The 26,381-nt window shown below is 39.2% G+C and overlaps 4 protein-coding genes across 5 annotated transcripts; 2 read left to right on the forward strand and 2 right to left on the reverse strand.

Moving 5' to 3' along the window:
• Window positions 1-233: 233 nt before the first annotated feature.
• LOC106172069 (uncharacterized) lies at window positions 234-9,829 on the reverse strand. Its single transcript, XM_013552662.2, has 4 exons — window positions 9,618-9,829; window positions 4,328-4,388; window positions 3,236-3,828; window positions 234-2,749 (listed from the first exon to the last, which is right to left on the reverse strand). The coding sequence occupies exons 2-4, from the start codon at window positions 4,377-4,379 to the stop codon at window positions 1,937-1,939; spliced, it is 1,458 nt and encodes a 485-aa protein (XP_013408116.2). The 5' UTR covers window positions 4,380-4,388; window positions 9,618-9,829; the 3' UTR covers window positions 234-1,936.
• Window positions 9,830-13,472: 3,643 nt separating this feature from the next.
• On the forward strand, window positions 13,473-13,853 carry LOC147761555 (uncharacterized). The gene has a single exon (XM_087013269.1). The coding sequence runs from the start codon at window positions 13,473-13,475 to the stop codon at window positions 13,851-13,853; it is 381 nt and encodes a 126-aa protein (XP_086869395.1).
• A 2,361-nt stretch (window positions 13,854-16,214) lies between these two features.
• LOC106171665 (asparagine synthetase [glutamine-hydrolyzing]) lies at window positions 16,215-22,288 on the forward strand. Of its 2 annotated transcripts, none has more exons than XM_013552101.2 (10): window positions 16,215-16,346; window positions 17,105-17,361; window positions 17,998-18,235; window positions 18,472-18,642; window positions 19,258-19,350; window positions 19,912-20,039; window positions 20,324-20,450; window positions 20,756-20,963; window positions 21,161-21,398; window positions 21,815-22,288. In XM_013552101.2, the coding sequence occupies exons 2-10, from the start codon at window positions 17,113-17,115 to the stop codon at window positions 22,016-22,018; spliced, it is 1,656 nt and encodes a 551-aa protein (XP_013407555.2). In that variant the 5' UTR covers window positions 16,215-16,346; window positions 17,105-17,112; the 3' UTR covers window positions 22,019-22,288. The 2 variants fall into 2 exon arrangements, with proteins under 2 accessions (XP_013407555.2, XP_086869727.1); XM_087013601.1 differs by lacking the exon at window positions 16,215-16,346 and adding an exon at window positions 16,749-16,769.
• Window positions 22,289-22,901: 613 nt separating this feature from the next.
• Window positions 22,902-25,888, reverse strand: LOC106172060 (uncharacterized). The gene is made up of 4 exons (XM_013552648.2): window positions 25,725-25,888; window positions 24,754-24,915; window positions 23,654-24,186; window positions 22,902-23,177 (listed from the first exon to the last, which is right to left on the reverse strand). Exons 1-3 carry the CDS (start codon window positions 25,792-25,794, stop codon window positions 23,660-23,662), a joined length of 759 nt encoding a protein of 252 aa, XP_013408102.2. The 5' UTR covers window positions 25,795-25,888; the 3' UTR covers window positions 22,902-23,177; window positions 23,654-23,659.
• Window positions 25,889-26,381: the final 493 nt, after the last annotated feature.

Here is a 26,381-nt window from a genome sequence, read left to right on the forward strand (position 1 = left end):
GTTGCCTTGTACACATGTCTGTATGAAAACATCTTTATATTTTCATAATAAGTACTAGAAACAGGCAGCCTGCTTCTACCTTTCCATCTTTTCATCTCTAGTAAATATACGCACCCCACGTAAGTAATAGTACATTTGTATTGTTCTACTTTATATGATTTACTTATATACAAAATATGGACGAATAAAACGTCCAAGATAAAACATGCTGAGACATTTACAAAGATCAAATAATGAGTTGACAAATAAATTTATTCCGTTATTTTTGGAATTATTTTTTCTACGCAGAAATCATGTGATTTATAAATATCATGTACTCGTATGAAGAACAAACAGCTAATATCACACGTACGATTATAAAATGAAGCGACATAATGTGATTCAAAACACCACTTGTTTTATAGTATTTCATACATTGTAATGTGTTCTTCTCTCAGACAACACAAATATCATAATTAAGGTAACAAACTCTACTAACAATACACTTAATACAAAATTATCTACTGTTTCTAGTGAGACCTGTATTGCTTATTGCTTTATATAATAGGTCTTCCTGTTGTATGGACATTAGAGTCAATAAATAAGGGTTTCAGCGTCTCATTTTTTTTTCTGCTTTCAAGTTTCATGGCTCACTCGTGGATGATCAGTTCCCCGTGATGATGGGTCGCAACCCCATGCCTAAAGCGGTAGATGAAAAAAGTATTTAGTCTCTTACTTTTTTTTTTTCCATCAAATTTAACATTCACTACAAGCAATCACTAAAAAAAACAGTTTTACGAAGGCATGGTTCATTTTCTCCCCAGGGCAATTAAACACAAGTTGAGTTGAGTGACAAGCGAGGTTCAAAGTCTTTAGTTACGGATATCACCACGAAACAAACCATTACCGCCTCATGTCGTTATACGTCAGTTTTCTTTTTTAAGCGAAGTTTTCAAAGCTCCAGCTGTGCCCAAATCTATTCTTAACACCTTAAACATTCACAGACCTAACATGCAGGTCACTTCCCAGTTCCGTAAAACATAAATTTGCGGTTTCCTCTAAGTACGTGACTTGATGTACGCCCTATGGCAAAAGTTGAAAAACGCGCATTAAAAGTCACTAAATAACGGTATTTTGGGACTCTATTTCCTTGTAACAAGCCACCTACTGCAGTCTACAATAGTTAAAACTGTAATAAGTAGACCTATGCTAAACAACAAGCTTCCTTTTTGATCAGGATATTTTGGTAAATAGCAAAAAAAAAAAAAAAAAAAAAATCGGACTACGTGTAACGTTTCTGTTTAACTTTTTACCTGTCCACGCCGTTGATATGTCTAAATATTCACAAAAACAGTATATACCAAGCCCATAAAAATATAACAGAAAAAAAGCAACGTATATTAATAAGAAAGAAAATAATACTACATAACTGGGTAAAATTAAACAGAAAAAAAGACAAGCATATACATGCTGACAAAGAGACCCCAAATATAAAATGCAACAATTAATACAATGGAAAAATAAAAAGAAGTAATACCTCAAGATCTTTGCATTCGGCATTCAGTGACGTCAAATATAAGAACTGACCTGAAGAGACGAATCTACTGACACCGATGATTAGTAATTAACTTTAAGCGACCTTGACTCGAGTATTCAAAGCCATGCCAGGTCAAAGTCCTTCTCGAAAAATGGAAACCTTTCAGTATATTTGGTTTCCTATCTTATTAACATTATCGCTGATGACCTTCGCATTCAGTCCATCATGCTAAAAGACAATTGATACTTTGGGAGTGGCTGCATGTATACTGAAGTTAATGAGGAATATGAAAAATGACTACTATAGAAATTTCGGCTATGGAGCGTATACATGTGTACGCACACATGTGCGAGCACAGAGACAAAACGCTCCTACATACAAAAGACTTATGTAAAGTCACAACTCAACTGAGAATTCGACCTATGTTATTAGTGGAGTAGTGTCAGCCGGTGATATATCAGACTGCTGTTTTTCACTTTCTACTCTTGTTTGATATTCCTGCCAATCAAAACGTCGTTGGAAAACTGGCCCGGGATTGATCGGTCTCGTCGTGCACTGGAGATAGTTGATCAATTCACGAGGTAAGGGGAGTTTTTGCAAATTCCGCCTGGTAAATTTGCGGAGAATCACAGTTCGACAGAGAGCCTTTAAGGTTCTCATTACAGGGGGAAGCACGTAGTTGCGCACTACCGCATTGTCCATGTGATCTCTATCGTTAGTCTTAAGGTAAAGCAAGGCGACGGTGCGGCCATCGTTGGAAACCATTGGGAACAAGTTCAGTGCTATCTCCTGGTAGGTTTTTAGGGTCTCGTGCTCCTGTATGATAGCCTGGTCCAAGAACGGCGCCAGGAGCCGCGGACCCGGAAGCACCGGCTTCCGGAACTCGATCTTACAAAGCGGAAGTAGCACGTCAGATCGGAAAATGAGCACATGGTCCTTCTTACTCGGGTAATCTTGAAAGTCCCGGTTGTAGTCCAGTGTTAGTATCAGATCTCCATCGGGGGAGTATTTTAAAAGCACTGACATCGCATTGAAGCCTGGCTCTTCGTAGGTCAACGTCACTTCTTGTTTCAGTACGTCGTATTGTTTAAGCGGGCCGTGGTTTATTATACTCTCGAAGTCTATCACCGGCGCATTGCTCTTAGCCTCGACGTACGTTATAATGTGCTCGTTTCCGGGCCGGGGATCAACGGCAATGGCGGCTGGCCAACCGGTGGTGGGAAACGTCAAATTCTGGAACAAAAATATGTGAAATAGTCTTGTTAAAAGAAACACAATACAACAATGCATTAACCATATATCCTGGTGGTTTAGATCTAAATAAAATACCTAAAGCATACTTAAGTACCGGTACATCGGAGTTTCGAATTCGTTTGAATAAGCATCATTAAAATTGTGTTTACATGGATGTTTAAGTCAGTTAGAGAATCATATTTAATAAACCTTCATATAAAATTTCATATCGAGCATAAAAGACGTTATTATTATTATTATTATTATTATTATTATTATTATTATTATTATGTGCTTCCATTTAAACTACATTAAAAATTTCAGGGGGCACATTATAAATTTGTTAACAAAAACAGTTGTCCCTGTAAACAAAAACAGTTGTCCCTGTAAAGAAGAGTGGAGGAAAAAGTAGCTTTGCACATGTTTTCTCATTTACCACTTGACCCTGCATGCATAAAAAAGGTTAGAGCTTCAATATCAACTTACCGTGTATTCCATGGTCTCACAGTTCAGAAGTTTCGTCGTACAGACCAGCATGAAGAGTCTCTCCATCTCGCGCGTGTGACCCGTGCATTCGGACGGGCCAGTGATCACCATGAAGTTCCCATTGTCGTTACTCACGCACCGGAAGTTAGCGGCGGCGTGGTGTAACCATGGTGACGCCTTTGGCCGCCATTGTAAAACCTGACACACGGTCCTTTTTTCCAAGTTGAAAAGATAAAACTTCAGCTCTGGTGTATATGCCAGAAGTTTGTCCTTACTCGCCCCACAGAAAGTAAATTGTTCTCCCGTAAAGTCTTCCACGATTGAGTCCTCGTCTGCTGTAATCGTGAAAGGGAGACTCGACAACTCCTGTATTTGTATTCCTTTCCTAAGGTCAAATGGGCCCATTTCCAGCTCGTAAAGGCGGGAATTTATTAGTCTCCAGTTGTCAGGAAGTTTTCCCATTTTACGGCTTGATAGCCATGTTGGCAGCGTGAAATTCAGAACTGAAATGTGTTTTGGAATCTTGACTTTGGTGATGTTGGCCAGCATATACTTCAGCCGCGTCACAAGCATACGATCAAAGTGGTTGTGATCTAAAATATGACAGAAAATATTTTCATTTCGGATAGAGGATAAATGATTAATAATGATTTACTTACGGGTAAAATGCATTCGAGTGTATGCAGCCTTGCATTTTATTCATACTCATTTTTAAAAAGTTATTTTTAAAAATTCAAATCGTACTGCGAAGAGACTCAAAACGAGTACAGTATTTAGAAGTTCCTAAATTACGGTATTCGTTTATGCCAAGAATGTGTCCATCGTTTTTCTGTTCCCTGTGTTGTCTAATCTAATCTAATCTTAAGTGTGCATACATTAACACGATATAAAGAAAGAGGCAACAAATAAAAGGTAATTCAGGGTAGATGGTTTTGGAACATTATATAGCATTTAATTTTATACTTTTACAAAAATAAATAAATAAGTAAATAAATAAATAAATAAGTAAGTAAGAAATAAAAAATACATTAACTTGCTTTCAATACTAGAGCAGGATTACCTTTTTGATAAGATAATCGGAGAAAGACTTACCGACGGCGTACTTCGGCCAGGCTCTTACCCACATTGAGCTTACTTCAGTCATTGTTTATGTCTGAAAGAAAAATTTTGCTTTTAACAGTTGATAATTGGTTAATAAACAAAACTATGCATTACATGTATAATATCCCAATAGAAAACAACAAGCCTTAAGCAAAAGGAAATCACATTTTTAGGAACTCAGTAAATTGCACGATAAAAATTTGATATCCCGATACTGATAGAAATTGGGGTTTCTCAGCATAGGGACTAATCACATCAAAGAAGTTTCTTTTTTATGTTACAGTTTCAGGATTTGATTTTGCAAGTTACTATGGCAAAGTCACAAATAAAAACGGTTAATTTGAAAAATAGTTTTTGAATGTTACCTGTATTCTGGGTCTTAATAAAATTACCTTATATGCTTTAAAAAAAGGCTTACTATCGAGTTACATGGTTCTGCATATTTAGTGCAAAACTTGCAATTTTACTCCATTGATTCAATAAATAGATAAACCCAGAACTTTACAGGCAAATATGCAGTTACTATTAATCAAGCAACCACATGTAAATAAAAAAAAATCACATATGTGCTTCTGAGCTGTAAGATTGTTCCATTCGATATTAGTCACTGGGATATAAAATGGTAGCACAACAAGAATACTTTGTGAATTAAATGCATTTCTTAATTACTTCCTTCTGAAATATTATTTTCAGCGAGAAAATATTTTTTGGGCCTTGAAGTAATTGCAATTTGATGCAAAACAATTTTTTTAATCCAAGCCAAGGTGCCCCCGGGTAAGAGGGGGTGGGGTGGGAGGGGATGCCGAGGAGGTCAAAATGAAACCATGGCTTCAGTTTGCTGTGTCAGGTCTCTTTGCATTAAGGAATAAATGTCAGAAATTAAAGCAACCGAAAGCAACTAAATTTCAGATTCAAAAGAATAATTGGCGATGGGAAGAAATAATTTCCTCTACCCCCTCATACCCCTGCACTTCTGACTGATGTGGTTGAAAAGAAAGTGGGGAGGGGTAAACCCCCACCCCCAGTCCTTCTCCCCCTGCTGTTCATATGTCTATGTACAATGTATGTATATAAATTCGTCTGGAATCAAGACCACGTGGAGACAGCGTGAATGCCTTGCTGGCGAGGATCCACAGCTGCTACATATCACGCGCTGTCCGCATTTTAATACATTATTCTCGCTTTCTCCCCAACTCATGCGTCATGCAGCTCAGGCTTAGCTATTTCTGTGAGAGAATATATATATATATATATATATATATATATATATATATATATATATATATATATATATATATAGTAAAGGAACTAAATTTTGGAAATATTTATTTATTTATTTATTTATTTATTTATTCTGAACTGAAATTCTGCGCTATTTAGAAATTAAACTTTTTTTATTATACCTATCTGTTCATGTTGCATAACTCAGATTTTGAAATATCACAATTTATTTTGCTCTGCCTATTTCATCTTTCTATCTCTCTGTCTACCTATCTATAACTCAGATTTTGAAATATCACAATTTATTCTCCTCTGCCTATTTCATCTTTCTATCTCTCTATCTACCTATCTATCTATCTATTCACTTATTGATTTTTTTCTGACCACCAACGAGACACATTTAAAACAATAAATTTAATAAAAAAAAAACTTAACCCAAAGGAAAAAATGGCAAGTAATAAAAAAGGTGACTCCCTCTGTTGCTTTGAGTGCAATATGGATAGAACTGTAATCAAATCCTGGTGGACTGAACAGTTATTTCGTTTTGGTTGTGAAAACATTCCCATGTGCACCTACTTATACCAGGTACTGGTCAGATTTCTAGATATCCTTTAGGTGTTTAAATGTAAGCATTTCTGATGATCATTGTTTTTAAATTCAATGAGTCAAAGTTCGAAACTTTAGAAAAACGTTCTTGTTATTTGACCTTTAACAAGCTGCGTTAAAGATTGGCGTAGTATATGATAAATTTAGTTATTAGCTTCACGTAAGACAACAAAAGCGACACATTAAAACATGTGCGATTATCCGACGAAATCAGTTCCTTTCTGTCCTTTACATTTTTTTTTTTTTTTTGGGGGGGGGGGGGAAGCAAATGAAAAACAATTTAGGATCAATAAGCAGTAGTATCAAATAAAGAAACAGGAATCAAAGAAAGTGACATGTATAGTTATTAATAATTTGTTTACAGCAAAGTAAACACAATAAAACGTGATTTTTTTTTCAATTCACAAAGGGGACACCTACATGCCTAATGCCTTATCATTTTCTCATGCTTTCAGTTCACTCTAGTTGTGAAATTGAAGAAAGGAGACATTCTGCCTCAGTTACCTATTTCAATAAGCTCACATGAGTGCAGTATCTACAAAATAAAATCCACTTCCAATGCCATTATTATCTCTAAAAATAAATATTTTTGGTGTTATGCCAACTGTGTTACATGGTCAAATCAAACCCGAGGGACATTTCCTCGCTCCTTTTGTAAGGGATGCCTTATCCGCTATTGACATTATTTATTAGAGTACGTCCTCTGTACAAGATAAAGAGAAACTACAAAATAATGTAAGCTACAAGGAAGAAATACGTGCCGAAATGAGTGCTTCCTAGTCGCCGGTGATTTATATCAATACTTCGTTTCAGTCACAGCAGCATATTAAGTCTTCGGGTTTCCACTAAATAAAAACAAATCATATGGATTTTTTTTAAATGTGCATTTCTCATGATAAACCCAATAGCTGTTCAGTTTCACACGCGAAAGGAAACCTTTTTACCTACGCAGAAATTCGAGGTGCTGCTTCCTCCACGCCAATTAACGGCTAAAATGTGGTTCACGAACACCGTCCTTGTATAACATGGACGTGGCACTCCTTGATATCCGGGACCTTAACACTATATCCTCACAGTCATATGGGCAGCGACCTTACATGGAACATGGACAAAATTTGTTATTATGTCCAAGACTGGAAGGAGTGTCCTTCAACGTCCCTTATTATGTCTGGGTGGGTCTTATTTTCAATTAATCGCGGTCAACTGCACCAGCAGTACACAAGGACTGGTTGACAACCAAGTCAAAAAAAATTCTTACGCCTTTTTGAACACTCCCGTTTTGTATTTGATTATAAAGGCGGCGTTCTCTGCTTACAAATAGGTTATTGTCTTTACTGCCTGGGTTTTTTTCATTTTTATTTAATTTTTACTTCTATTTTTATTTATTCTTACCCTATGTTTTATTCCTCTTCTTAGCTTTTTTAATTATTTAATATGATACCGTAAGAATAATTTGTCTCTAAGTCTTGAGTTTAGTTAATTTTGGACCTAATGCACGTCAGTCTGTTCACTAACACATGATCATAATTATTGAAGAAACATATTTGCCACTATCACACACACACACACAAAAAAAAATACACGTCAATCAAAAAGACATTAAGTCCCTGTATTGCAGTATAAAGACTGATTTATTCCGTGCTGAGGGTCACGTGTTTGCGGTGGAGACGACGGACTTAATAAAGAATAGGTTTAAATGCACAATTGGAAGTCACTGGTACGTTAATATCGTGCATTGTTCGACGCGCGAAGAAGCTGCTTAAACAGTGGGTGTTGTGTCCCATGTCACATGAAAAGCGTATCATTTTTTTTTTTTTTTTGAAAAAATGCACCACCTTCTACATGCTTCATGCAGGTTGCACTATACATCAGTTGCGGATCTCAGATACGCAGTGGGTGCCTCCCTCACCATCTTCAGTTTCGGAGGGGAGGTACTGTTTATGACCCAAAACTATAAAATAAAGCGCCATTTAACTGCACGTAGCAGCTGGAAGTGATTATGACAGTTTTGAAGTCGCTCAAAGGACTTATCTTTTTATTTATTTTTCAACTTATAAACTAAGTTTGTATCGTCATAGTTTTTAAATGTTCTTAAATTTTATATTAATACCTGTAAAGCGCACTGAAATGGATTATCCTTACCCTTACAATCCTTACCCTTCAATAAATAAGTATAATGAGATAAAACCAAGCAATTTTTCATCCCGTGTCCTTAACATTATAATAAGTTTGTCCTCGTCTTTACTGGGCAAATAAGATTTCCTTCCAATCCTGCTCCTTAATGGAATCAAGGAAAACGCCATCGTAGCTTTATTTATTGTTGCCCTATGTGAGATAAAACCAACCCAGTAAATAAACCACCACGATAATATAACGAATATCGCACTAGTACATCCGTCGTATTAAAAGAAGTGTCTCCTAGACAGCTAGCTGTGGCATTTATTTTCGAAATGTATATTAGTAATTTATTATACTTAAAAAGTATTTCAAGCATGCTCTTGACTAAATGAAAAAATATGTATCATTTTCACAGCTCGTGAAAATAATGTATTACTAATGCATATTGCATGTTTGCTGAAAATGATTTTATAATTTTTTTTTTTTATTTTGGCACTTGTCTGCTCTCATGAAGCGTAAAACATGCCTAACCTGTTCGACACGCCCACCTGATTCACCCTTAGAACTACCAGCTTTAAATGCACCTTTCAAATATAGCATGAACTTTATTTTGTCAGTAGATACTTACGTTCAACTAATGGGTCATGAGACACGGCTTAAACTTGTGGGTTATCGCTTTAAGTTTAAAATTCATTAAAGGCTACATTATCTTAAATGTATTATCTTACTTACATATAATACCTTGCTCTTTTACAGTTTGAATGACATTATGTGTATCTCCTGGGGGGGGGGGGGGGGGGGGGGGGGGGGGGGGTCAATTACGATCCCACCCCACACCCAACGCCACCAGACACCGTACAGTTACCGAACACTGCTACCCCAAATAAATAAATAAATAAATAAATAAATAAATAAATAAATAAAAGGTATAAGCTAAATCAAAAATTCCCATCCCCATGTCCTAAATTATACTATAATACTTCTTGTCCAGTATTCATATTCCACAACAAATGGAGGCAAATGTCGTTTTGATATCCTCGTGCTTCCCCCCTTCCGCCCCACCCCACCCCCACCCCAAACCACAAACCACCCCACCCCAACCATCCCACCACAGCCACCACCTCTGGTCAAAGTCTGGATCCACCATTGGTGGGGGTTGAGGTAGTGGTAAGGTTATCATTGCACGAGCCGTGATATTATCTAGGTCAGCCAGATATGACCCAACGCATAGAATATAACAGTAGTATAGTACCCGTACATGTACAGCCTAGGCCAGCGTAGTACAACGACGGGGGGCTTGAAACGCCAGCGTTCTAGATAACACACTAATACTCACTTGTTTCCACTTTCATGCTCCTTTTACAAGTCTTTAGTGTCCCTTGAGCTTTTGGTTATGTCACAAGACCCAGATTGTTTCGCGTGTTGACACAAATCCGTCGTCCTGGCACGTAATGCAACCTAACCGCATACACCGCATATATGTAAGCGGCTCTCTACTTCCTTGTTTATCATTGAAAACGAGGCAGCCAATCAAATACGCCATCTGGCCAAGGAACAAGAAGGGGATTCCCCTTCTAATGTACAAATCCCTGTAAGATACGCAGAATAATATTGTATTGGTATACTATATTAAAACATAATTATGACAAATAAAATTTCTTCTCAGTATACCTTATCAAACAATAGATTATCAGTGGTGCTTGTTGCACGTCCTGGACTTTATAAAGTATCTTATACTGGTGGATCCAGTGGCGGCTTTAGAAGGGGGGGGGGGTGTCAGGGGAGTCCTGACCCAACCTTCGATTTGTGTCCCCTTTTGAAATTTACATTTTGACTAGCTGAATCATAGTTCTAAACCGTACCAAATGGCACCGTTCGCCCTCTAAAATACCAAAATTTTTGGGGCCCTTCAGTGGGTCCCAGACCCCACCCCGAGGAGGGGGGGGGATCGGCTTCTCATCCGTGGACCTCCTCTTCAGATAAGATTGGATCCGCCCCTGCCAATACAGGTACTGAGTGAGGTAATATACTCAACGGCGTTGGGGATGTTTACCTGGTTTACGTCTTAAAGGGATCTCAAAGGGATCTGCCTCGTCAGTAATAATGGCTTGAGGGTTTATGGAACGGCAATCAGATCTATTACTATTTCTATGTGGTTAAACAAACGCTTAATGTGAAATGCCCTGGCATTTAATAAGTTCAGTTACCTTTAAATGTTTAGAAAATTGGTCACAATATTATAATATTAAAAGCTGTAAGGCATCATCGTCATTATTATCATATTTGTTATTATTATTATTATTATTATTATTATTATTATTATTGGTTTTACTTAGTTATCACGCGTTTGCTATTGTAGCTATCAATGTTCTGTGAATGACCTCTGCACACTGTGGCGAACAGGTAAAAAAAAAAACGAATGAGTGAAAAAAATTAATGAGGTGGGAGGGGGAAGGTGGGGAGGGGGCACTGCGTCTTTTCTTTCGTCTTTTAACAGAAAACAGAATTCAAAATAGGCAACTGACAGATTATATGTCCATTGAGTATTGTTTTCTGTTTCGGTTTGTATCATGAGACCGATGACACTAACAATAAACCACTAGTGAGCCTCTTGAAAGTGTTAATGAAACCGGGAAGTGATATGCTTATCATAGATAAATATAGATGACAAAAATGAAGCGAGGGCTTTAAAACATTGCATTGACTGGGTCTTCCGCGTTCAGTTTCCGATTTCAGTTTCGGGGCAATTTAATATTTTTCCCTTTTTAATTTTAAAATAGAATATAAGACCTACATGCAAGTGCGTGGAATTAAATATTATTTAGTGTGGCAAGGGTGTTGTTATTAAAACCGCACTATGTACACCGCCTGGGCTTTATGTTTATGACCGTGTTCAATTTAGTTTAACGCCCTCAAAGGGGGACAAGTGTATATTCATTCATTAAATCTTAATTATGACTATATGCACGTGTCCAAGGCTTCATCTTTTATTATAATAATTGGCTGACATCTCTGTGTATTGTGTTGAACACAGGGGTGTGGGTGGGTAAGGGGGGTAGGGCATAGGACAAACAACCAAACAACCACCCCGACCCATCCCACCCCCCAACTGAACTACTGCGCATGCGTAATTGGATTTTGAGGATTTTTAGAAACTGTTAGGAGGGGGGGGCAAGTAACAAACGGTTAATTTTAAGTGCGGGTCTATTTGTTAATCGATTAAGTAATTAATAAATCGGTTTGTCTGTAAGTAACATTATGCAGGAAGAGATTTTAATCTAATGTTCCTGATAGGTCAGAAATTGGTCAGGTTTTAGTTGATTTATCAGTCAATTTATAGGTTGATCAATTTGTTACTAAATTAATACTTCAGTAAATGTGTATTGAATTAATTTATAATTATTTTGAATAAATAATTAACAAAATGAAATCGAGATTATCAAAAAACATAATAATAATTTAATAAATCAATAATTTTAATTATTGATTTATTAAATTATTATTAAAATGATAATGAAAATTTACCTACCAAGTCGGGGATGTGCGCTCTCTGATTTATTAATTAATTAATTACAATATACTGGTATGAGGTATATGTAAGTCATATCTTTGTGATTTAATCTGTGTCGCATAAAATAAAATGAGTCTGTATGCTGCCTTGTATACAGGCAGTACTTTGAAGTGACGCAATGTTTCTAGATGAATAAGTCCGTCTCCGTCTCGGCCCTGTTTCTTTCACTCTCTCTTCCTTTCGTTTCTGATCGTGATCCTCTCTCTTTCATAAGTTCTTTCGAGAGGCCTTTTATGTGTAAGCGGACCCTGAAATATATGCAGTGAATCACTTCCATTGATTAAGCCACCTACTAGATACGAATAATATCTCATTTTGCTCTGAGCATTTCCTCCCCGCCTTTGGTCAAGACCCATGTAAAAAGGAACCCGACTTGTCTCGCTACAGAGACATCTCGTGGTGCTTTGAATTAGGGCTGTCGATTTGAATTTCATTTTTATACTTAAGAATTGGATCCAGTAACTCATAAAACGTTTCGTGCTCTCTTTGTTAAGGCCCTATTTCACACAGACCACGAATCCCACGAATCGCCAGGAATTGACAAATTTTAGGATTCGTGAGGATTCGTGAGATTTTGCCAATTTTCTGGACTTATTCGACACGCTCACGATTCACTTACGATACAGGTACGATAGTGTTACGAATATTCGTGGGATTCGGCTGGAATCGCACGAATATTGTCCAGAAATTCACTACGATTTTTTGGAATCGGGAGTTCGTGGCCAAAACTATGAACAGCTCAAAATTTTTGCCACGAATTCCCGATTGATCAAGAATTGCAAGAACTTACTACGATTATATACGAATCTGTTAAGAACTTCACGAACTGATTACGATTCAACCAAATTTTCAATTCCTGGCGATTCGTGGGATTCGTGGTCTGTGTGAAATAGGGGCATCAAAGTTTTTGCCACCCATTCCTGTTGGTCAAGAAGTGCAAGAACTGACTACGAATAGATACGAATCTGTTAAGAACTTCACGAACTGATTACGATTCAACCACGAATGGCGAAATTTGTCAATTCATGGCCATTCGTGGGATTCGTGGTCTGTGTGAAATAGGGCCTTTAAGGAGCACTCTGTGTAACTCTGTAATACATGTCCTCATATACGGCTGAATACAGCACTCTTTACTAAATACATGGACATAATAAGAAAAGGTTCTCTTTTTATGTCCATGCTAAATAACAGAAAGCTGTGAACCATAGAGGAACAGCGACATGCGAGATCGCATCGTGATATCGCATCATGCTATCGTGATATCGCATCGTGCTATCGTGGTATCGCAATATCGCGTCCCATTAAACGAATCGATATTACGATGTCACGAATCAGCTACCATAACATGCAGTCAGAAGGTTGACGATAATTATGTCAATTAGTGAGAGAGAGAGAAATGGGCATTTTAAGATTTTAATCACATTAAAACACACGTTTTGGGATGTTAATGATTATCCCTTCGAATTAATCTTCTTTGCTGGAACCAAACTTTGGTGTATAGTCTCAATAACCGCAGAGGACTGATGCGGGAATTTCATTGTTTTTAGGGATGCATTATTGACATTATCGAAGTCTGTTCTGCTCTACGGGTCTGAATGCTGGAGAGTTACAAAGTCTGACATGAGCAGAGTAGAGTCCTTCCATAACAGGTGTCTCCGCAGGATCTGCCGCATATTCTGGCCTAATAAGATCTCCAACCATGACCTGTACATACTGACAGGGAACCAGAGTATTGTAGGGCAGATCAAGCGACGGCGATTTCAATGGCTTGGCCATGTACTTAGGATGGACGAGAACCGAGTACCAAAGGTAGCTTTGAGATGGACACCACCTGGAAAAAGAAAGAGAGGAAGGCCCAAGACCACCTGGCGCCGAACAGTGATGGCAGAGCTGAGGGAGGGGGACCTTACATGGGGACAGGCCCAGCACGTAGCCAGAGATAGGGCCAAATGGAAAGAAGTGACTGTGGCCTTATGTCCCACACGGGACGAAGAGCACTGATGATGATGATGATGATGATTGACATTATCTCGGCCGAGAAATTTAATTCAAATTGCGTAGTTTTTAAAGCAAATGAATTAAGAACAGGGTTAAAATTTGCTAAGTTATGTTTGATTTCAGTTAAAATTATTGTACTTAAATTCGCCAGCAACCCCTCTACGTGTAAGTGTTGCGCTAAAGCGTGACCGACTCGTTTGACGAAATTGTACTATGGACGAGAAACTACGCTACAGAGGGCTTCATGCTCTGTTACGATGTCACCGAGAATTCATTTAGTTCTGTTTATTATCCATTAGTTAATAATATTAAATAATATCAGAATATCAGTGCTATAATCTTATTGTCCATCAAAATGATTTTAATTGTTAAAACAACAACAGTGATTCAATTATCTTATTCTTCTTTTTATTCTTCATTCGTTTTGTCTTCTTTTTATTATTATTGTCGTTGTTGTTTTATAACACGTATTTCTTCCATTATTTTTTACATACCCCATTTCCATAACTATATCGATCTAGCAGGATCGACCTACGTGTATCTCCGAGGGGTTTCTCGCTTTACCTTCAGCACAAGCGGCTCTGATGACTGGTACGCCTACATAAGCTGTTAGAGGGTAATTGACTATCGTTTAGCAGCTTCAGTAGGCGTGCCATACATCTTAAGGCCCCTTTACACTGGACGGCCTACTTTCTGCGTCCCTTCTGCGTTCAAAAATGTGGTCAGGACGCTCAACGGTCGCCAAAGCAATTAAATCGTGTCTCAGTGTAAAGGCGTCTGCGTCCCTTGTGCGTCCTTTGAACGACCGAATCTTGATTTTACCTGTAAAACTGCGAGCAACCTGCCTGCCTCCACTGTTCGTCCCCTTTGCAACCCAAGGCGTCCATTGCGATGTTTGAGCAACCATTGAGCATTCTTGCTGCGTTCTCTGTACCTTCATCGGCGATCAGTGGCGTCTATTCTACGATCATTCTGCATCCTGCTTGACCGATGAGCGTTGTTTGGTGTCCTTCTCTATATTCTAACTCATATTTTTTCCTCGGTTCTAACCAGGTCATCCAATAAAGAACATTTCCATCACACAAAACAAATAAATGGGAATAAACGCTTTAAACTACAGTGATGCAAGGTCTGCATGGACTGATAATCAGCCAGATGCTCAATTGTTATCTTATAAGGATGGACAGGCGCCGAAAAAGAGAAAGTATGCCTGACACAACATGGAATATTTGAATCCGTTTTCAAATGACGCATTCTGCAAAAAGTTCTGACAATTAATGCATCTTGTAAAAAAGGCAAAATATTCGTTTTATAATAACCTAAAAAAAAAAAAAATGGATCGTTTCATGAATTTTAGGGGAAAAAAATCGGAGGCTGATATGAGACCACTGTTGCCCTTAGAATTCCTGTCTGGTGAATAATACCTCATCACGGCCCCGTTTGAGAGTGAAAAAAATAATGTTCTACGTGACGATCTTTGAGTTTTCATTCTGCAACCAAAGCGATGCTTGTGCCTCCTTTCTACGACCGCGGCGATGCCTGTGCGTCCTCTCTGCGACCACGGCGATGCTTGTGCGTCCTTTCTGCGTCCATTGAGCGATCATCCTCCATCGCGTTCTCTCTGCGATTGTTTTGAACATGCTCAAAACTCCTGGCCAGTTTCATCGTCGCACAAAGGACGCAGAAAGGACGCCGTCCAGTGTAAAGGGTGTTTTAGCAGCTTAATCTGAACGCAATTTGACGATAATCGCCTTGGAGATGGATCGATCCAGCTAGATCGATCTAGGTATGGGAATTGTGTCTAACTCCTCCCTTTTTTATCTTTTAGTGACATCGACATAAACTGAACGGGCTCCTATATTGTACAACGATATGACCATGATAAGATGCTATGTGCGTGAGGCGATACATGAATTTCTAACAACTGCGTGCATTATTAGACTTGAACTATTGTACAGCGCATAAGCCCGATGGGATGGGTCTGTTAATATTTACTGCGGCACGTGACACTGCAATAAACAGACAAATAAATAAATAATCAGCAAGACATGCATCTCATAACTGGATCAATAAATACTGGTGGTGTGCCGTCTTTTCCATACCTATCGTATTAAAGACCCACGGTCCAATAAAGACTTTTGGATTACATTTCAGAAAATCTTAGTGTTTTGTTCTGCACTCTCATTCCAATGGGATGCAATAATCTTAAGAAAAAAGAACTTCGTCAAATGTTGCTGATGTTATTGGGTCCCCTGCAATGGGGCATTCACATTGAGGAGTGGAAAGTGGGTTACGTCATTAAATTCCGCGCCTGTTGTCCAATAGCCTGGTCATGGAAAATTTCCCTGGTCTTAGCGGAAAATTTTACATTCACCCCGCCTTTGTGGGCCAGTCGCTAGCATTTTCTTTGCCTCGGAACATCGCACTAAAGACACAGTTCTTGGCGTTCTTGGAAAAGTTAAGCTTCAGAGCACCCTAGCAACGGATTTTACTGCGGTATTGTACACGTTTTTTGTTTTACGTTTTTTGTTTACTTTTCATAATGCACAATCGGGAAATAGCAATGAAATTACGATGTAGCATTTTGTTATTTTCGAACCAATGGAATATCTAATAAGCCACCAAGTCATTCAAAATATGTCGACAAAGTTCCCAATATTAGATAAGAAGTGAGAGTTAATTTTTAATATCAGCATACGGGCAGAGGGTGTCTTCTAGACGCCATGGAACTGACCTTGTTTATGTATTGCCTTTTAATATTTTATGCGCATTATACATGTACATAGGTCCTAATGCGTTCAAGTTCTATATCATTAGTAGGCGCTAATTGATGCCCGTTATAAAGCTATCGATCCTGGAAGCATTGTATGTGTCGGTCAATACTTCAAGCGAAACAAGAGGAACTGAACTCTGAGAAAGGTTTAAGGAATGCGACTAATCAACGGTTTTGTAGATAAGTTAGTTTTGCGTAGGCATACTGAGGATTTCAACAGAAACGAAATAAAATCTGGAGACCAATTCCTCATTGGCAAACACATATTGTGGAACGCTTAGTCATTTGCATTGACACGGTTTGACATCGCTTGATGATCTTGCATTGTGAAGTTGATTACATCAGGCGCTTTAAGAAAACTTCTGAAAAAATTTATATATTTTATCTCTTCTCTATGCATTACTATAAACAGTCGATCATGGCACAGGCGGCGAGACAGATGATTCCACTTGAAAAATGTGACATTTTTTCTGATTTGCAGAAGCAACGATGTGTGGCATATGGGCGATATTCGGAAGTGAAGCCAAAATCTCGGAGCAGGCGCCAAGCAGTTTCACTATATCTCACCGCGGTCCAGACGCCTCCTGTGTGACCACCATCAACCATTTTACCAACTGCTGTCTCGGTTTCCACCATCTTGCCATCAACGATGGTGTATTTGGCATGCAGCCGATGAGAGTGCGCAGTATGCCGCACCTGTGGATGGTGTACAACGGTGAAATTTACAACTGCAAATTGGTAAGAATAAGACATACATTTTTAACGTTATAGTTAAATATTTTGATATTTAAGAGGTTTTAATCTTATCATTAATCTGTCAGCGGACACAGATGGCACCTAATATTGAAAAGTATAAAATGAGAGATAAGACAAAACCAAGCACATTGGTCGTCCAGGTACCTTGACCTCGTGCAATATCTTTCATTATATTTGCCTCACGTCATTCGGCAATTTTTTTAATCCTTGGTCACTTCTCTTGGCACGGGCCCAGCAGTGACATTCTATGACAAATGGCATACTGTTTGACCGTGGCCCATAACAGCCTGCTAGAGCGTAATTCAGTACCCACTACCAGGGCCACAGATCGATTTTTCACTAAATATGAAGAGATATGTCTCTAGCTAAATAGATGGCTAACCTCTGTACTATCAAAAACGTACACAGAGTAATAACTGCGGCCCTGGTAGAGGGTAGTAATTCAGTAGGCCCACAAAACAAGGCATCTGCATTTCTGGTATATTACGAAATTGATATGGTCTATGCCATTTTTATTTATTTATTTATTTATTATTTGTTTGAGCTTACTGAATTACCCAAGCACATGCAGGTTCTTATGGACCATGAGACTGCTTAATATTCTCATTCTCACAACAGTTACAGGAAGAATTCGGTTTCAAGTACCAAACCAACTGTGATGGGGAAGCCATCTTGCACTGTTACAACCACGGCGGTGCAGAGTTTCTTGCTAAGCACCTCGATGGCGTGTTTGCCTTCTGTCTATTCGATACAGAGAAGAGAAAGGTTTTCCTTGGCAGAGATACGTTTGGCGTTCGTCCAGCTTTCCGCTTGACCACAGAGGACGGATTTCTGGCTGTTTGTTCGGAAATCAAAGGTGAAAGTTTATATAATTATATGTTTTGGCTGGACTTTGATACGTGGAGTGAAAACTTAAGAGTGTCACAGTAGAGAGGCTGCACTGCAAGATAATTAATTCTGCTTTCAGAGTCAAATAAAAGAAATAACCACAAGCTGTCTTGTCCAAAATATTTTTTTAACTAAATTACCCGGTGTCATTAACACAAAGCATATGTTCATATGTTGTACACGTAACTTCTCGTCATATTCCAGGATTGCAAAATCTCATCCACAACGGCACAGCGAGTACAATTGAAGCGTTGGCGCCTGGCCACACGGAGGAATATCTCCTGGACGAAGACAACAAGGCCAGGCTGGTAGACCGGAAGCGATTTCATTTCCAGGCACAGCCACCGGTTTACAAAACCATAGCGGAACCTCTCGGTCAGTTTGTGCCGCCATGAGCACAGGGGTTCCCGCGGGGTTGGAAAGAAGGGGGGGGAGGGTTAATTCTGTTAATGATGTGCGACTCTTTTCTATTTCTTATAAGAAGTAGAAACTTTTCACATGCAGCGGTACAGATTTCTGTATCGCACCAGTTTGACTGATCCTAACATGTTATTGTTTCTTACTATAGCCGCAATACGTGCCAATCAAAATCAATCGTGTCGAGCGCGGGGTTTTATGTGACTCTCTTACGTATTTATCAGGCCTTTAAGTTGTCTATCTATCAAACTGGGTCGAGCCATAATACTGTATCGCTCTATATATAGTGTCTTAGATTACGTCAGCCTGCCTCCCGTAAGTAATAGTAGATTTCCAAGATAATCTCAAGTATAGATTCAGATCACAAACGAGCATTATTATTATTATTATTATTATTATTATTATTATTATTATTATTTATTATTATTAACACTAGTGTACTGTCAACGAATAACAAACCTTTATATTAAATAATCTTTAATACTAAAACGTTTGCAAAGCTGTGACGCACTGATGAAATTCTATGCCAGAATGTCCAATGTACGTGAATAAACCTGTATTTTGATGTTACAGGAAACGACCCGCTAGCCAATGTCCGCAACCTGATGACCGCAGCCGTGAAGAAAAGGTTGATGTCTCAGCGGCGTATCGGATGTCTACTATCTGGTATTTATATTTAAAAAAGATCACTGTGAATGGAAATAGGAGCGCAGGGTGATGAAGATAAATATTTTCACCTTAATAGACTTAACAGAAAGTTTAAAAACAATAGACACACCGCCACAATTACCCGTCGCCAATCCAGTCATTGTATGCGGTTTATACAGTTTTTTGATAAAAAAAGTAAATCGTAATGAGGAGAAAAAAGAAAAAAAAGATAAAAAACGTATTTTCCCTACCTTTGAAGCGTGAAGTTTCTACCCTTCCTCAAAAGACCATGATCACATGACTGACACGTAGCTGTGAGTCCCGGATGTAAGGATGTTAGCGTTGATTGGAGAGGAGGGAGGCGCTGTAGGCCTTGGTCACGGTTCATTATCCTGTCGCTTTGCCAATATCCTCCTTTGAGAAATTTATGGTTTTCGGTTGGCCGATGCAGTGGCTGAACTCACATATTTATTTTTTATTGTAATTACAAAAGACAAAATGAGAAAACCTTTTTGAAGTATAGAAATGTAGCTTACATGTCACTCCGACATCCACAGTGTGTATCATTATGTCCTACAGGTGGCGTGGATTCCAGCCTCGTTGCCGCCTTGGTTGTGAAGAGCGCCAGAGAAGTGGGCATAGACTACACCATACAGACGTTCGCCGCCGGCATGCCGGGCAGCACAGACATCATAGCAGCGCGCAAGGTGGGAAACACATCTTGGATAACAATGCACAGCGAACATGCCGCGCAAGCCCCTTTGACCTCCGAGCCACCCCTTTCTCCTACTCTTTTTCTCCTTCACCCTCTTCCACCCCATAAAAAACTGTACTAGAAGCAAAACTAGAAAAAAAAAACAAAAAAACGTGCAAGTCTTTGCTAATTTGCTATTTTTTTAATTTAATTTAATTTTTCTATAGCACCCAAAGTTTTTCTTTTACCTTCCTTTAATTGAAAGTAAGTGCATTTCATTCCTCCGTTCTCTTTAAGGTAGCTGAATACCTCGGCACAGAACATCACGAGGTCATATTCTCTGAAGAAGAAGGATTGGCCGCCCTTAATGACATGGTGTATCACCTAGAGAGCTATGACATCATCACTATACGTGGGGCTGTTGGTGAGTCATCCTTTTTTGCATAGCTTTGACATAATCACTATAAGCGGAGCAGTTGGTGAGTCTACTTTTTATGCAGCTGTGACGCCATTATCTGTTATCATCATATCAGTATCACTGTATCAGGGACAGAACAGTCTGATCGAATTCTGATCGAAAAATCGGAAAGATCTGATTTAGCGTTCTCAGCAGGATCCCTGAAAAGAGCCCACATGATCTGCCCCTGTGTCCATACGCATGGTTGGTGAAATTCTAGTGATTTTCTAAATTAACAAATTTGTGATAACGGTGCGTTAATTTTCAAATAGGGCTCTACTTCGTTGCCAAGTACATAAGAGAAAAGACAGATACAGTAGTCGTGTTCTCCGGCGAGGGCGCAGACGAGCTTTACCAGGGGTACATATACTTCCATAACGCCCCGGATGTAAAGGAGGCGGACAGAGAGAGCAGACGACTTCTTCAGGATCTCTATCTGTTTGACGTGTTACGTGGTGATAGGATTATCTCCGGTTTTGGGTAGGGACTTGTTTCAATGACCGTCGAAAATTATGAATATTGCGTAGATCACTTATGTATAATTTTTTTTTCTACTTTTATTTATTTATTTATAATAAGCCGCGTCAGTTTCCGCTGAAATATGTCCTCCTGTTTTGAGATTATTGCCTTTAAATAATTTCTTAATTTAATCAAACAAGTATAATAAATCATTTCAGTTTAGAACTGCGGCTACCTTTTCTTGACCATGAACTGACCAGCTATATTCTCTCTTTGGACCCCAACATCCGCCATATTGTCGACGGAATCGAGAAGCATCTGCTCCGATCGGCCTTCGACGCAACGGGACTCCTGCCCCGTGAGACGCTGTGGCGACCCAAGGAGAGTTTTAGTGACGGCGTCTCCTCTAATGTTCGCTCTTGGCATCACATCCTGCGGGAGTTCACCGACGATAAGGTTGGTGTTATCATTATGTTAGAGGCGCCTGCTTACGTCCGCAAACGGACTCAAGTTGCGCTGTATACATGTATTGTGCCAGAGAAGATTGCGTTGAAAATTATTTTAATTGCTCAGCAACTGCATTTCTGGAATAAAGAAAAACACAATGGCCTGTGAAATATATATGTCAGCGTGTATTTGCTGAGGTAAATAGTGAACGTAAAACCGACTTCTATTGCGAGTCTGTTTCTGACTGTGTGTGTGTGTGTGTGTGTGTGTGTGTGTGTGTGTGTGTGAGAGAGAGAGAGAGAGAGAGAGAGAGAGAGAGAGAGAAAGAGAGAGAGAGGACGGGGAAGGAAAGAGAGAGAGAGGGGAGGAAGGAAAAGGTGTTAATAATTTGTGGTATAAAAATAATCCTTCATTTATACATACAGGTCACTGACGCAGACATGATGAACGCCAGCCGTAAGTTTCCCCACAATCCACCGAAATCTAAAGAGGCCTTTTACTTCCGTCGCCTCTTTGAGGACTTTTTCCCTGGGAAAGCCGACCTAATCCCGTACCTCTGGATGCCCAAGTGGTCGGGAGAAACAACCGAACCTTCGGCAAGGAACCTGAAAGCTTACAGGACAGCATAATTGCATGTGTGCAAGTGCAACTTTGGTTGTGGGGCAAACTGGAAATTTCATCTACGGATACAAGCACTTTGACTAAGGATGGGTTTAAGAGCACTAATTTGGACCGGTTGTATTGTATAGAACTGTGAGTCTATATTATTGTGTCTTATAATAGCACACGCACGTTCCCTACATGTTTGTGGTTTATACATATCATTATTAATGTACCGTTATAAACCTGTGTATTCCAATTTTATGAAATCGTTATATATAAAGTTGAATGAGTGATTACTGCTGTGTTGATTTACAAGTCCTGTTCGCTCCAGACTTAGTTAAGAGAGAGATATTATTTTTAGTGCGACTCTTCTGAAGAAAAAGTGTAAGTTGAAATGATATAAATTAATAACACGCATGCACACACACACGCAAGAGTGTATCAACTATTCGGTACTTAAACCATTTAATTTTGGTTCCCTTTGTTGTTATGAAGCAGTTTTGATAGACATATTTGCAGTGCACATCAGAATTCAGTTCTTCGTTGCACTTTCCTTCATTTATTAACCATGCAGCTGGTTTGTAAGGAATATGATTAAGTCTTTACAGCTCTTACTACTTTCAAAGAGGAGGATATTCTGACTGACGTCACGAGACAGCACATTAAAGAGTTATTTATCTGTTTTACTTTTTAATATAAATATTCACAAATTATACTTAAACCAGACTTTATGATAGACTTTAAAAATTGTACAAAAAAAAGCTGAGACGAATTTAAATGAGAGCTGTTTCATAGTTCGGTAAATTTCTCTCGGAATAGTCAATTTCAAACAATTGCAAAAACCAGATTCCTTTTATTCGCTTCAATGCAACACATGGCGTATGATAGACTGATTTTATAACTACCGAATATAATTGAAATGCAGTTTTATTTGCCATAAATCAAGCAAGTTCAATACATAATCTCAAAAAATCAAACATAATTCTCAAGTTGATATTCCTCCTGGAATCATGCGTGAGATCAAAAGCTGTGATTGATTAATAAGCATTACATGACGCCACCACCTAAAATGTCAACGTTGTGACGTCATGGTCGGGGAGGGATCGTCTTCATCCATAAAACGTAGCTGTTTAACCGGATTTTCATTCTGTTTTCCAGGTGGGCCTCATATTCATCCATTAGTGCCTGCAAATACATTAACGAACTTATTCACTACAAAAAAAAATCCCAATGCTCATTGCCAGCGACGTCATGATAACAACCAATTAGTAAATTTAGCTATAATCTTGAAATTCATGTAAAAATTATGAGAGTTATAAAGGAACGATGATGGTTTTTTTTTTTAGGTAAAGGAGAAAGAAATGACAATGTCATTGTGTTTGATGATACTAATTACCATATGGTCACTTGCTACTTTGTACTGACGTAGGGGTGAGACGACAGTTTCATGCACCGTTACAAACATAAAAAGGCACAACTATAAACATTGCAGTGAAATTATATGTCCTAGTATGTTTTTATACATAACAAAACGTGTCAAATGACTAAATGTCATTTCAAAAGAATTAAAAATATCTGTAAGATCACACCGCTTATAAAATAAAATACGAAAAACGTTTATACATTGTTGTTTTGCTAGCGACAAAATGCTGACGTCATACCTGTATTTAATAATGGCGCTTGCCGTAGCCTTGACTTTTAGGTGGATATCCATATTGGCTGCCCTGTCCGTAACCGCTGCTTTGGTATCCTCCGTATCCGCCGCTGCTGCCGTATCCACTGCTTTGGTATCCTCCGTATCCGCCGCTGCTGCCGTATTGGTTCTTTCCGTATTGGTCGCTGCTGCCGTATTGGTTCTTTCCGTATTGGTTGCTGTTGCCGTATTGGTTCTTTCCGTATTGGTTGCTGCTGCCGTATTGGTTCTTTCCGTATTGGTTGCTGCTTCCGTATTGGTTCTTTCCGTATCCACTGCTGCTGCCGTATTGGTTCTTTCCGTATCCACTGCTGCTGCCGTATTGGTTACCGTATTGGTTGTCACGGCAGCCGTAAGCGTCACACTGGTGGTTGTTGCATGGTTTGTAGCCGCCGCTGGAAGCGTCGCAGAAGCACCAGACCTGACCATCGTACTGCTTCTGGCAGCCGTAGGCGTAGGGGTTCACGTTCACTTCGCCGGACCAGCAGCCACGGGTCACGCCTGGTTGGAAGAATGAAAAAAAGGTGTGTTAGTTGGGATGCAAAGAATATGCTGTGACTTTGTAGCTTCCTCCCTCTCTCTCTCTCTCTCTCTCTCTCTTTCTCTCTCTCTCTCCTGGCCGAAAATCCCTGGCCTACGACGACATAAGAACCACCAAGGAGGTTGGGGTAGACATAACGAACGTTGTTGGAATAAGCTGCCCTCACAACTGACCAAGACAATAGTTAACCTAAAGATTTTGTAGTAGTTAAAGATATCACAAATTTGGCCGAAATTGCATTACCCGTTTAGATGGCTTGGATTGACCGTGCTGAGTATAATTTTGTAGTAGCTGAAGAAAACGATACTTTCGCTGAAATTACAATACCTAACAGACTTATATACTAGTAGAATAAAGCAACTAAGTTTGCTTTGGGACAAAAGTACTTTAGACTCCGACGGACCAATGAACCGACAGGCTTAAAAAATTTGGAACGGGCGGCTGTAAGCTGTTAGGCGAAAAGGCAGTAAGGCACACAAACAGACAGGCAGGCAGACAGACAGACAAAACACAATTTGATTACTCACGTTTGCTGTACTCATCGAATCTGGTAAAGCATCTTCCGCTCTTGCAGGCCCAGACGTCCACGCCGGAACCTGGGGCGTCAGGGTTGGCGCACTGGGCATAGCCAGACTGGCCGCCATAACCGTAACCGCTCTGCTTCAGCGAATACTCACAGTTGTAACAGTCTAAGAGGAAAAAAGAATACAAAAGGAAGTTTAGTCGTGTGATCGTTTTTGTTTGTTTGTTTGTGGATTGGTTGGTTAGTTGGTTGGTTGGTTTCCATTTTTGTGTGAAAAATTTCGCAGATTGGACTTCTACTTTTCTTTCCTAAATAGTGTCTGGTTCTGTCGTGCAAAGGATATTAAGAGTAAAATTCAAAACAATTCAGGTTAACTTAGCTGTCACCGTTTTAGACCTTAGCTTAGACCAAAGCTTAGACCTTGTTGCACTATCGAAAACATTGAACAAATCCTAACATCTTTGCCCATGGAGGATTTTTACAAGAAATAACCCAAATGGAAGCACTGGTAGATATCCCCTTATATTTCAATCAAAGCAAATTGTGAAAATTTTATGGAACAAAGAAATGCCACAATCATATGACACAATAAACAAAGTATGGAGATTAAATATTTATAAGAAAAAAAACATTAAACAGGTTAAATATAAGGTACACAGTGGGCGTCATCGTTGTAAAACAACTTTGTAGCATTTGGTATGCAATGACAAAGGTCCCGTGAAACATTTCTTCGAGCCTTGAGCCGAGTACAGAAAATGTTGCAGTTGAAAATCAACAGATGAGAGGAAACTCCACATGCTGTTTTGAGCGCTGTTGCTGAGACGCGAGTAATGATATGAACGCAACGCAAGCTCTTAGATGAGGTACGGCTAGCAGGCTCACTTCAGAATCAACCACTTATACCCAATGAACGAAAACCGCCGCAATTAAATTAATCTACATTATTGAGAGTTAGTAGATATACGGATTACTTACTTGATCCATAGGGATCGGAGCTGGCACTAATGTACCCAACTGCAAGAATCAATGTCACTGCAAAAATCATGATGATTCTGTCTCAGACCTTGGAACTAGAGTTCGCAAAAAATCAGCCTGTCTCTTCTCCTGACGGTGACGATTGTGCGCTCTTGCTGGCTTCACGCAAGCATATATATACATACTGTCTTCACCGGTGGGATCGTACCCACCAAAGGCATAGGCCCCGAGGCTTGCATTGTTTGCCGTTTGGAAGCAATAATGTCCCTGCTACGTGACTCGTATGGGCCGACGGTTAATGGCGGATGCGTAGTCGTCAAACTGCTGTATAATTTGAGCTCTCTGCAGCGTGTGCGGCATGAGAAGTTGGCGATTAATATGTTCAAAGGTTTTTCGCCTTCAAGCAGTACCATTGATATTGTAGTTAGGAGCGGGTGAATGTGGTTGCTGGCCAGCCGCGTGCTAAATACTTATGTTTACCTCTGAGGGGCGAAGTGAAATTTGGGCACTGTCCAGTTCACTCTCTGTGGTTCTTCCATATGAATATCCATCTATAAAATCTATTTAAAATATACAAAGTAAGATCGTTGACGATCCCTTCACTTCTGTATAGAATTATGTTTTCATTAAATGTTCGATAATGGTCTGTGTAGAATT

This window comes from Lingula anatina, chromosome 5, assembly GCF_051362555.1.
Source record: "Lingula anatina isolate TDL-2025a chromosome 5, LinAna3.0, whole genome shotgun sequence".
Classification (NCBI taxonomy): domain Eukaryota; kingdom Metazoa; phylum Brachiopoda; class Lingulata; order Lingulida; family Lingulidae; genus Lingula; species Lingula anatina.